This window comes from Dipodomys spectabilis, unplaced genomic scaffold (assembly GCF_019054845.1).
Source record: "Dipodomys spectabilis isolate Male_0828 unplaced genomic scaffold, ASM1905484v1 ptg000054l, whole genome shotgun sequence".
NCBI lineage: Eukaryota > Metazoa > Chordata > Mammalia > Rodentia > Heteromyidae > Dipodomys > Dipodomys spectabilis.
In genome coordinates, this window is record NW_024870731.1 from 12,312,418 (window position 1) to 12,324,574 (window position 12,157).

The following is a 12,157-nucleotide window of genomic DNA, read 5'->3' on the forward strand; positions in this document are numbered from 1 at the left end:
CTTTTTATGTATTGTATTAATGGTACAGAAGCATTAAGCACATTTTAATAAGTTTTCAATAAAACGAGCATTTACTGAATAATCTGTCAAACTACCAGCTTTTAAAAAAATCATTTTATATTTTCAGCCATTGAGAATAATTAACTTCATACAGTCTGAGCTCCTTTTCCTTTGGTGTCTTGTACACCTAGAGCCTAAGTTTTCACAGCAGATTTTTTTTTTTAATAACTCTGGAAAATTTAAAAGTCAAACTTCAACTCTATATTCAAACACAATTGAATCAGTTCCACATATAAATATAATTTTAATAGAGAGCCTCCATAAATAGCATTTTCTTTTAATCCCAAATGCTATTATTACAAACAATTTCTCAAAAATGGTCTATCTTATGAAATTCTGACATGGAACAAATGTCATGAAAATTCACAGGTAGTCCCCCATCTGGTATCTGGGGATGGGAAAGACAGGAAATGGGCTTTAACTTAAGAAAACGAATAGCAAGATTTCTAAGTATAATATTCTGTGTGTGCTATGAGCTTACATTCCTCAAATCTTTCCCTCTGGATCCTCTATTACTTTCTAAGCTATTCTCTTGAGAGATTACAACTGGGGTCTATTCAGACTCTCAATTTTCTGAGAAGAGACTAATCACATGTAAATTTTACTTAAACTCCAGTTGTCATACAGAAAGCTATTGCCATGTTGATCTATGGGCAGTGTCTGAAATAGCATTTTACAGAGTAAAATACAAAGCCCTAAAGAAATACCAAAGAATCACAAAATGAATACACTTAACTCACAATTTCCTAATACATTTCCTAAAGAAGAAAACATGATCGTTTCGGAGAGTAAAGATTTTAATTATTTAGAAATCAAATCCATAACTTTCAAAGAAAATGTTGATACACAGATCATGGGGTTCTCCCATATAATTAACATAATTTTCCTGAATGTTTAATCTTTTCACCAAATTTTCTATTCTGTCCTTTTAATCTTTTCACCAAATTTTCTATTCTGTCCTTTTTATGTGTCTAATTAGATCTTCCTTTTGTTGAAGAAACTTGGTTACCTAAATCAAATAAAGATGTTAGTAAAGAGTTTAAATTACAAAATATATGTTAAGGGGTCTACTATTATTGAAGTTATATAATATTTAAAATCAAGAACACATATGCTATTATATGAAGGGAATTGAACAAATAATGTCTTAATTTGCCTTATAATAATGGAAAGCATCTATGAGCTGTTTGTGACTCACAGGAGTAACTAAGGAAGTGCTAGTGTGACATTATTCAATCATCACTCATTCATTCATTCCCAGGTACACATTGCAAAAAACTCACGCTAGATTTGTATTTTAGAAAGTTAAAGTCTCTTGGCATCTTAGTTATAAAGCAATTATTTAAAATACAATTAACTACTAAGTTAAACATTGTGCTAATCCAAATAGAATTAGAGAAATTTTTTTTCATTAGATACATCTGAATCCATCAAGTTTTATTTGATTTCACAGCAAAACTTACTTCCTAAGATCTTGCGTCTCTGTACCATCTTACACATTTGGGGAATACTTGCTTATTCCTTCTGACACCCGTGTGCAGATAAATCTTTCATCCTGTACAGAGATTAAAATTTCTAACATCTGTGCTTAGAAGGAAAAGAAAAGCCACCAAATTTGTGATAAGCTTTAGCTCCTACAGTATTCTGAAAAAAAATCTTTAAAGCACAGGAATAAAAATGAGAACTCAAGTATTTTGAACAATTTGTTTTGTCAAAGTTAGACAAGAATTGTACTCATTTCCTTACTTATGTAACTGTAACCCCTCTGTACATAGTCTTTACAAAAGAAAAAGAAAATACTAGAATTGGGCTCTGTAACTCTTCACAAGAGACCTCACTTTTCCTTTCTACACCCCTTCTTTATATGAACACTGAGATTTTAAACCACATTGTCTAGGTACTGGGAGGGGAGAATGTAGTACCAGCATTTAGTAGGTACAGGACCACAGGGAATCTTAGAAAACCTATGGAAGCTCTCCCCTATATACATATATTTTTTTAATGGCTTATAGCTTCAAGACCTGCACAAACTCTCAATAGTTTAGAGCCTAGAGCCCACTCAGATATGACTCATGACTGTGGCTTACTCATCACTGTTAGCTTTTATGCCAAGATTTCCTATGTATACTAGATAAATATAAACCAGTATCACCTCTGGATTTGGATGTAAGGAAGAAATTGTATTAATCTGGATTCATTTCTACCAATATTATGAAAATCCTTCACAGTTCAGAAAAAATGCCATCCTCTGGAAATCATCTGTTGAGGTGTTACAATGGAATGGTAACAGCATGTTTAGATAGGATGCACATCATGAAATAAAGAGCTTCCTCCATGACTGGAAGGGTAGACATCCCAGTCCCCCAGGGCCCTTTCTGGAATGGCTCAACAGTTATCTGCATTTGCAGCTCTCACTAAATTCAGGTGGTCATGGATCTTTATACAACTGACATTAAAACAGTGTATGTTTACAGCCATAAATGGAGTCCCTCCTGCCAAATGTGGACTTGAGAATATCAACTAGAATAGACACTGAGAGAAGTTGGGTGATACTGACCATCTGGCCAGATCAGCACCTCTCACTAGAAATCACTTGGCTCTAATACTGAAATTTCTTCTCTTCATTTTTTCCCCTTAAATATGAGTAGAAAATGAAAAATGGGGGTGAAGGGTTTTTTTGTTTTTTGTTTTCTTTTTGATAAAGTGTAATCTGGGCTGGGAATGTGGCTTAGTGGTACAGTGCTTGTCTAGCATGTATGAAGCCCTGAATTCGATTCCTCAGTACCACATAAACAGAAAAGGCCAGAAGTGGTGTTGTGGCTCATGTGGTAGAGTGCTAGCCTTGAGCAAGAAGCTCAAGGACAGTGCCCGGGCCCTGGGTTCAAGCTCCAGGACTGGCAAAATAAATAAAATAAAAAATAAAACAAGTACTCCATTAAAAAATAAAAAGAGTAACTTGAATAAAACTCAATCAAGACAAATTGGAAATTATTAGCCAGGTTAAAATAGATGTTCAATTGCAAAAAAAAAACTTAAATATACAAAGCAATGCTAGAAAAATGTTTGCACTTAACTGTAATGTTTAATTAGGTCTTTTGTCTTTGAGTCCCTTGTACTAAGAAGAGTATTCTGTTGATAGACATGTAACTTTTGTAAATATATCCGAAGAACATTTTAAAATATGTAAAACTGTAAGATAACTTGGAATATCAATATAGGTGTTATGAAAGGAAAATGCAGACGTTATTTATCTTAGCAAGATAAAGATAAATCTACAATTAAGTACAATAGGAAAATAGTTTGATAGGATGTTACAGATAAAAGAATCTATAAAATACTACTAATAAGTCTGACACCATGTGTTGCTTCATGAAATAAACATGGTGCAAATCCTGTGAGGTTGTTTAACAATATCTGTTTAACAAATATTCCTGAGTTTCTAGTATGTGCCAGGTCTATGTCTATTTATGATAAATAAAACTTAGTCTCATCACAGTCAATTAATGTTCACAGAGAGTCATTAGTCTAAAAGTGATTCCAGAGCAATGTGGAAGTAATGTGGTCAAAGTAGTTAAAGGAGACATAGAGTTTCAACTGATTAGAATCTCGGAGGCATCTTTGTTCCCTTGGACATTGTCCAGTCTCAGGTATATTTGCTGACTTGCAAATGGACTATTTTTCCTATGATAACTATAGAGAAATAAAGCCTGAGCACCTCCTCACTTCCATGAAGAATAAACTGTAACTTTAGAATTAATGTAAGACGGTGCTAACAGTATTCATTAAAGGTGAGAGGATGAGCCATATATACTATATTCTTTAATTTTACGGCAAATGAAAATAAAACTTGTATCAAAATCTTTTACGCAGCAACCACACTCCTGTGGTTGTTTAAGCATCCACAACTGGAGAAACAAACTTACTGTGTACTTTAGAACTGAAAAATATCCTAAAATGTTTAACAAACATTACTCATTTAATTCTCATAGCCACACTGAGAAACTGATATGGCCTTTCTCTTTTACAGATAAGGTAACTAAGGCACTGAAATTCAGCTCCCCAAGCTGACACAGCTGGTTGTGACAATATATGCTATTCATGACTGCTAAGATGTAACCTATGGGCTTACTACCTAAAGAGATGGTAAAGAAACAAGCACCAAGCGTGTGTGCGCACAAAAGAAGACACAGAATGAAGCTGTTGAAGAAATGTATTATTTCATGAAAAAATTAAAATGAAATGAAATCAAGTTGTTATACATGAACAAAATCTAGGGCTTTCAATACAGGAGAAATTTTCATTGTGAGGTTTTCACAAAGTTAGTATTTGTTTGGGTTTAGCCCCACATTTCTGACTGCCTTGGAACTAACATTAGATTAATAGTAAAATGGTGTAAAGCCCAGGACAGTCAGTGGCACCCAGTAATTAGGGAACAACATAACATGTCTTGTTATCCAGATAAGAATGTGATAGCAAATGGTAATAGCAATTAAAGCTTTAATCTTTTCTTAGCTTCTAGTATCATCTGGTTTGCATCTTTAACCCCTCTGAGTAAACTAAATTAGATTAGCATTTCTATGGGAAGTTATTGCAATACAAGATAATCAATATCTTCCAAAGAAAAAGAGGATTCAGGAGAAAGTTTTAGAATTAAGAATGAGGAAAAGAAAAAATAAAGGACTAGTAGCAGAAGTCAGCTACCTTCTCTATAATGAGGAATTCTACAACCTTCTGAATTGGCCATGATAAAACTTGGGCACCCCATAATAATACTGCACATTAGAAAACAATACAATCTTATATTTCTGTAGCGCCCTTCACGCAAGCATCCCAGGGTGCTTTCCAATCATTATGAGTTAAAATTAAAACTGAAGCACATACAATTCCTAATAGAATCATTTTAAAAATGCTAAACAGAACAAATAACTTTTAAGTCTAGATTTAAAAGTCCCAACAGCCAGAGCGTTCCTTACTTCAATTGGCAATGAGCTGCACAACCAGGGCTGAGGCTCTCTCCTGTTATGTTAAAGGCTCTCTTATGCTTTTTATACTCAGAGCATGTTATAATCAAGCAGTTCCAATGAAAGAGGGAAAAACTGGGTGTGTGAATCTGTTTGATTATTCTGAACTTAGAGGTTTTGTTTGTTTATGAGTTTGGGACTCAAATCTGGCATGAAATAAAGCAGATTTTAAAAGCAAATATAGACAGGAGTCCAACAAGCAACTTTAATTGTAACTAAGAAAAAAAATGTTCAAAGTACTCTAAAACTAGTTCCATTTAACAGGAAAATTAATCTGATAAGCATGATTTGATTAAGTTTTTTAATGTTAGAGAGTATTATTGAATGGGGATTTTTTTCAGACCATATCTCCTTCTAAGCCTTGGGAGTATTTGTTATTCTATGCATCAGGGAAAGAGCAGAGGAAATGTTCTTGTAAAATGGTAATTTTCTTTGTAGTAGTGATTTTTTAGGTCAAAGGAAAGCTGTTCAGATCTAAAACAAGGCATAGGTAAAAGTCTATTAAGTGAAACTGAAGTACTTATACATTTCTAAGCACTTCCAAATTAACCTGACTTAAAGTCTTTCATATTTTACTACTATGAAAAGGCAGTGGCTACAAAATATTTCAGATGAATTCATTGTAAGATAGATGCTTTATTAAATTTGGCTTTTTTATTAATATATCTGAAAGGTTAAGAGAGCTAATATTAAGCTACTGTAAAATCCTTATACATCTAAATCAACTAAAAATGAGTCAGAGATATTCAATTCAAAAAGGAAAACTGGCAAGTTAGAGGATACATTTTTTTCCTAGATCACATATACTATAATTTAACACAGAGCAGATATCTCAGTGAGTTGAAGGAAGATCTGGAATGATGTCATGACTGACTCAAAAGAAACAAAAAAACATATTTTGTAGTTTTGCAATTCACACAAGCACCTACCTAAGACTGGTTTACCATTTCCTTTATAGATCCCACCATTAATAAAACTGCTCTTAGGCAATTAATTATCAGGTGATACTTAATTAGTTATATAGCATTTTTCTATCTGACAAAGCAAATTTTCACTAAGATTCCCAAGGCTAGCAGGTTAAGATTTGATAAGTTTTATCATTTTAAGAAAAGGAAAGATACTTTATGGCACTATCCCTCAAAATATAAGATGTTCAACCACAAGATTTATAATTTTATTCTGGGAACCCTCCAAGCACATCTCAAACAGAAAATTTTCATTTTAAATGGAACCACCAGCTGTAGCTCTGCCCCTGAGATCTGGCGAGTAATAACAAAGGTCTGGACTTTCAAATAGACCTGAGAAACTTAACTGCCCTCTATTTCCAATAAAAATTCTTAACATTAATGCCAGGCCCCGATGGCTCACGCCTGTAATCCTAGGTACTCAGGAGACTGAGACCTGAGGATCACAGTTCCAAGCCAGCCCAGGCAGGAAAGTCCGTGAGAGTCTTATCTTTAATTAACCACCAAATAACCAGAAGTGGAGCTGTGACTAAAGTGATAGAGCGTCAGCCTTGAACAAAAGAGCTAAGGGACAGGCCAAGCCCAAGAGGTCAAGCTCCAGGTCAGTCGCACATGCACATGCGTGCAAGCACACACACACACACACACACACACACACACACACACACACACACACACAGCTTAACATTAATTACCTTGGGCTTCAAAAGAAAGGGTTAGCTCAACTACACTTATTGACCTTGAGGATATGAGAGGACAGGGAAGAGAAGTGCCATGTAGGACTGTACTTTCAAACCATCTGGACCTTCCAGAATGCTGTATTAGTCAGCAGTCAGTCCCCATGGTCTAAATTACCCACCCACCCCCATATCCTCAATTAGGAGTACTTCTGAAACAAGTCAGTATACAAACAAGACAATCAAAGACACAAAAGCAAAACACATGTCAAAAAAAAAAAAATCTCCCATAGTGAGAATAAATACAATTAGAAACCTACAAGTACTTATCAGTATTTCAGACAAATCAAAGTGTATTATGAAATGCATCAAATTAATCTGTTATGTTTTGTTTCTTTTTATAATGTTCTTTGTGTGTCTATGTGACCAAGAAGGACACTTGGTGAGGTTCCCAAGCTCTGGGTGGGAAGGCTACTTGCTTTACATGTCTAGCAACCTACTCACTCACTGAGGCACTGGGTCTCAGGTCCCTACCCAAATCTCAGTGTGACAGAGGTATCCCATACAACCAAAGCACTGAATGAAAGTTAACTAAGTACTGCTATTTCAGGCACTCAGTATGTAATCTGTGTCACCATATAGGAAATAGATGCCTGACAAAAGTACACTGTCAACGTTGAAATGTATTAAACACTTTTTTGCAGTATTAATGGTTGATCTACACATATTTTGAATATGGTTTTCTGAAAAAATTTTATAGGGCAGGCTCTCATGGGAAATATAGGTAAGTATTGCATATAAGCATATAAAGCATGTAAGTACTGACACTAGATATTCTCTTGAAATAATGTGGTTATTAATATTTATTAAAATTTTGTAAGACATGGCATTTCAGTATAACCTTATGAGGAAAATAGTTTACAAATCAACACTTCAATAACATAACAGATTTCTAAGCCATTAGTTTCAATGCTGTAATACAGACCGAAGATCAACGGAACACTTGAGTTTATAATTAAATGTTTTTGTAAGTGACTATCAGGCTTCAGGCAATTAATCTAGCTAAATGCTAAACTTTAGGAGGACAGGGCAGTTTCTTTTATTATCAATTTTGTTAGCAACTAATAACAATAATAATAATAATAACTAACGTATCAGATCCCTGGCTATAGTTAGGAAAAGGAAAAATTCAAAAACCACCTTCTCAATGTGACTTCTAAATGGGATGTTCAAGTTTAAATTTATTTCATTTCCCTTTTACTAACTGAAAATACAAACAACAATTCCCACTCACGCTAGGTGGAACTTGGCCCTTTTCCAGGTGAGGTACAAAACAGAAAATGACCCAATCTCTTGAAAATATCAGAGCTGGAGGGATGGCAAGTATGCACATGTACACACGTATGTATGTGGTAATGGTGGGAAAGTAAAAATGCACCTAACAAATTAAAATCTCTCAGGAATACTTGACCTCAACATTTTTTAAAGGAAACATCTGGTTGGCAGAAATGACAGTTGACCTTTTACTTATGGTCCCCTGAACTAAATTATCTGTCCTTGTATCACAATGTATATAGGTATCCGATGTTTAAACTCAATTTCTAAAACTCTAAGGGGAAATCCAGCGCAAAAATTTAATGTTTTATTATAAACCAAAATGTTTAAGAACTCCCAATTATCTCCTAATCCATAACCCTCAAATGTTTCACGACAGGCTTTCTTATCCCCAAATCAGACTATTTTCTCCTACTTAGCTGCAGTTCAGAAATTAACAGCCGACTTATCTAACCACATCCACTGAAAAAAGCAAAAGCAACAACAAAACACCCGACCTCAGATCTATAATGAGCTAAGCATTTGGGTTTTTTTACATCTTAGAACATTTTGCAAAAATAAACAAAACACGTGACACAGAGAACTTAAAAAACACACAATCATCTATTTGGACAGATATACGGCGGGAAGGAAATAACAGAAATAAAGGTATGAGTTGCAAATCAAACTACATGCCTACCTATAGAATTTCTGCAGCTGTAGAAAATCTTGCAAATGTTACAGAGTAAACATTATTGCACCAATACAAGTAAAATTATAAAATCAACCTGCTTTAAGATTAACCATTAAGCATGGCTATAGATTAGAAAATGATCAGACGTTTATGTCATTTGTTAACCAGGATCTTGATTTTAATCTCTAGGGATTAATTTATCCTTTATTTTTCAGAGGAGGAACCTAGGAAGGTTCCTTCTACTTCTAAGAATCCAAGTCCAACTAGACTTGCTTAGCAAGTATTAGACAATCCTTCTAGGAGTGCTGGATACAGGCAAATTCCTGGTAATTCCTACACCCATTCAGTCCAGCTTCTACTCTAGGGATGCTTTCTGCTATATGTAATATTTAGAAACCCTACAGACATTCTTGGTGCTAAAGTATTTTATCATATTAAGCAAAACCACTCTTAATATACAGTAAAATATATACTGAATTATATGCTAAAAGTTCTCATATGTGTGAATCAAAAAATTCAGCGGAAGAAGGAAAGCTGTAACACAGCATCTCTTGGTATTAGTTCTATTTGTAAAAGAGTGAAACAATCCTCATTTGCCAGGCATTCTTCACTATATCATCCATAGCACAAAAATCTCAAACACAGGAAAAAGAACAGTTTGTCAAACTCAGCATATGCATTTGGCACAGGCCTTGGAGGGCCTATCTGTCTCATCTCTATTAAAACTTCAGAAAGAAAAAAGGTAATGGAAAAACAAATGGAGACTAAGTTACAATGGAAATATTCTGAGTCTCAGATTCATGGATTCATTGTAGAAAAATAAAAATAAAAAAAGAACTTCCTCCTTTAGAGAAGTTAACTATTTTCAAAGCAGTATCTTACTTTCAATGTTTGCTACCACAATACATTTTAAATATACATTTTCCCCAAAAAACCTATTGTAATGGTAACTTATGTTGAAATCACCACTTTGTATGGTGGGTCTCTTGCTACACTCATCACATATTCTTCTCTACAGAAATTTACTCTCTGCAGAAATTCACTAATGTTACAACAATCAACCAAGTAGTGAATTTCATTTTGTCATTCTATTTCATGTTCGCATTGTTTGTAGTCAATGCATTTGACACAATAACAGTAAGTACTTCACCCTTATATTTATCAGCTACAGTGAGGAAGAGCTTATTGACTGAATAGTGATGCCATCTAAGAAGCAACTCTCTTTAATAAATATTTGTACCATTATCCTTTTCTCCGCTGCATAGTAAATGCCTTAAATCTGTCTGAACTTATTTCCCAAATCAATGAGATATTTACTAACAGGAAGATAGATTCCTACACTGAGTATTTAAATTATGTTTTAACTCTCAGTCAAAAAAAAAATGTTTAGCTCTGGTTTGAGATTTTCAAATGCTAATAATCAAGTAACAGGCTATCTGGAATTCCAGATAGCCTGCAAAACCCTAAATCCCAGGAGTTAAGTCACCCTGTTTTCATTATGTCATCCTTTTGATTTAACTGTGTTTAATTAGTTTAAATTACTTTTATTTGATGGTTATATATTCACATCCTCTTTTTATTTCAAAGGAGAGAAATTAGATTAGCTTGAAGGTATAACTGGATTGACAGAGGTTTGCTCTATATTGCAAGAAATGGGTACTGAACAACATAGAGAATATTTTAATCTGTGGATACACCTTAATTGTTCATTTGTTCCATGCTATCCTTGCTAAAATTCTACAAAGCTGCAGAGCTGTAACATAGCAAAGCTGAAATGAAATGCATGGAGCCACGTCATGAATGACCAAAGTGTACAGATTCTCGTCTACAGGTACCCACTGATGAATCTCTACAAACCTCATATTCAAATATTCAAATATACCATAGGACTATCTACTACTCAGAATATGACAGACATACACTCTGAGAATCTCCATGGCAGAATGACTACAGTAGTCATTCAAGTCAGCTGTCTGACAGACGGAGGCTCAGAATTACACTGTAAACTTAAATTAAAAGAAAACTTCTTTTAAAAAAATAGAAAGGGGAAAAAAAAAAAACCCAAGTGAGACCAGAAGTTTAATACCCTATAGCATAGAACGACCTCGCCATGGGTTGGGAACTCAGGGCGGGTGGAACACATGCCATGGCAACCACAGTAAGAGTAAGTTCACAGTACCCTCTTCCTTTCCTTATATTTGAAATCATCTGAGCAATTTTTTTAAAAATTATGTTTGGTTTTATATTTGGAAACAACACAGAATTGCAGTTGGCCTCTACCAAATTTCACTCCAAAAAGATGAAATACAAGAATAATAAATCTGTCTCATTTCAGAAATCCCTAATGATACAACAGGCATCTCCGAGGAAAAAAGAAAAAGAGTCTATTTCTTTAAAAACTGAAAAATTGATTATAAAATTCTAATAAACAATAACTGTGGAAGATGTTTCTTCTTACGTTTATAAATAACATGGATAAGGTAAATGTATAACTGATGATTACTTTTACTAAACACATTTCCATTTTTTGTAATGAAGAAAGGTTATGTACATAATTGTACAATCATTTCATTCAGACAACTTATCATCACAGTGTTGCATCTGAACCCCAACGCTGTCCCTTCTGTGTGCCAAACCTTGAGGAAGTAGCACCCCTCTGGCTCCTCTTAAAAGAGGGCACACTCAGGAGAATTAAGCCACCATGTCAGAGGATGACAAGATAAATCTAAAAACTATCCTTCAATGTAGTCATCTACTCAACTGTTTTTCCTGAAAACAGACCTTCGCTCCTTCCCTCAAGGGAGAAAGAAAAAAACAAACAAACCCTAAAGTCTCTGTTCAGAATGAATAAGGCATATTTTAAAAGGGCACCAGTGGTCAAGTCACTTTGCATTTTCAGAAATTCTTGCTTCAGATACCAGTTGCTTTAAACTAGGGATTCCCCCCCCACCCCCGACCTCAAATCCAGGCTACCCACGATGTCTTATTATTTACGGCGTGTTATGCTGAGTACCTGTGAAAGGGGGCACTCCTTGGCCAATGAACTCTGATTCATATCTTTCAGTAAATCCTTCAGAGCATTCCTTACTGTGGTGTGTGACCATTGTTCAGGAGGCAGGTCTTCTAGTTTGGGGCAACTATTTGAGACATAGATTAGAGAGGGGATTATTACAAGATTGCATCCCACTGCACAACATTCCTTTAAGACAGACAGATTTCATTTTGCGCATCAAACAGATGCATCTGGAGATTGCTCTCGGTCTCCTGATTGTTCCGATTAGTTAATTACTTTATACAACACATCTGCTGTATCGATGCATGAATTATACATCAGCTGCCTGTGGTGGCTATTTTTTCATGTTACTTCTACCTTCCTGCTCTGATGCGCTTGGGAAGACAATTTAAGGTGTACTGCTTTCTCACGAG

General features: G+C 34.8%; 1 protein-coding gene across 6 annotated transcripts in view; it reads right to left on the reverse strand.

Annotated features, from left to right (window-relative positions):
- Positions 1 to 12,157, reverse strand: part of Satb1 (SATB homeobox 1) — a 102,622-nt gene that overhangs the window by 59,339 nt on the left and 31,126 nt on the right. For all 6 annotated transcript variants that reach the window (XM_042679932.1, XM_042679933.1, XM_042679934.1 and 3 more), the window contains exon 5: positions 11,745 to 11,868. In XM_042679932.1, the coding sequence (XP_042535866.1) occupies positions 11,745 to 11,868 (124 nt within the window). The remainder of the gene's footprint in view (positions 1 to 11,744; positions 11,869 to 12,157) is intronic.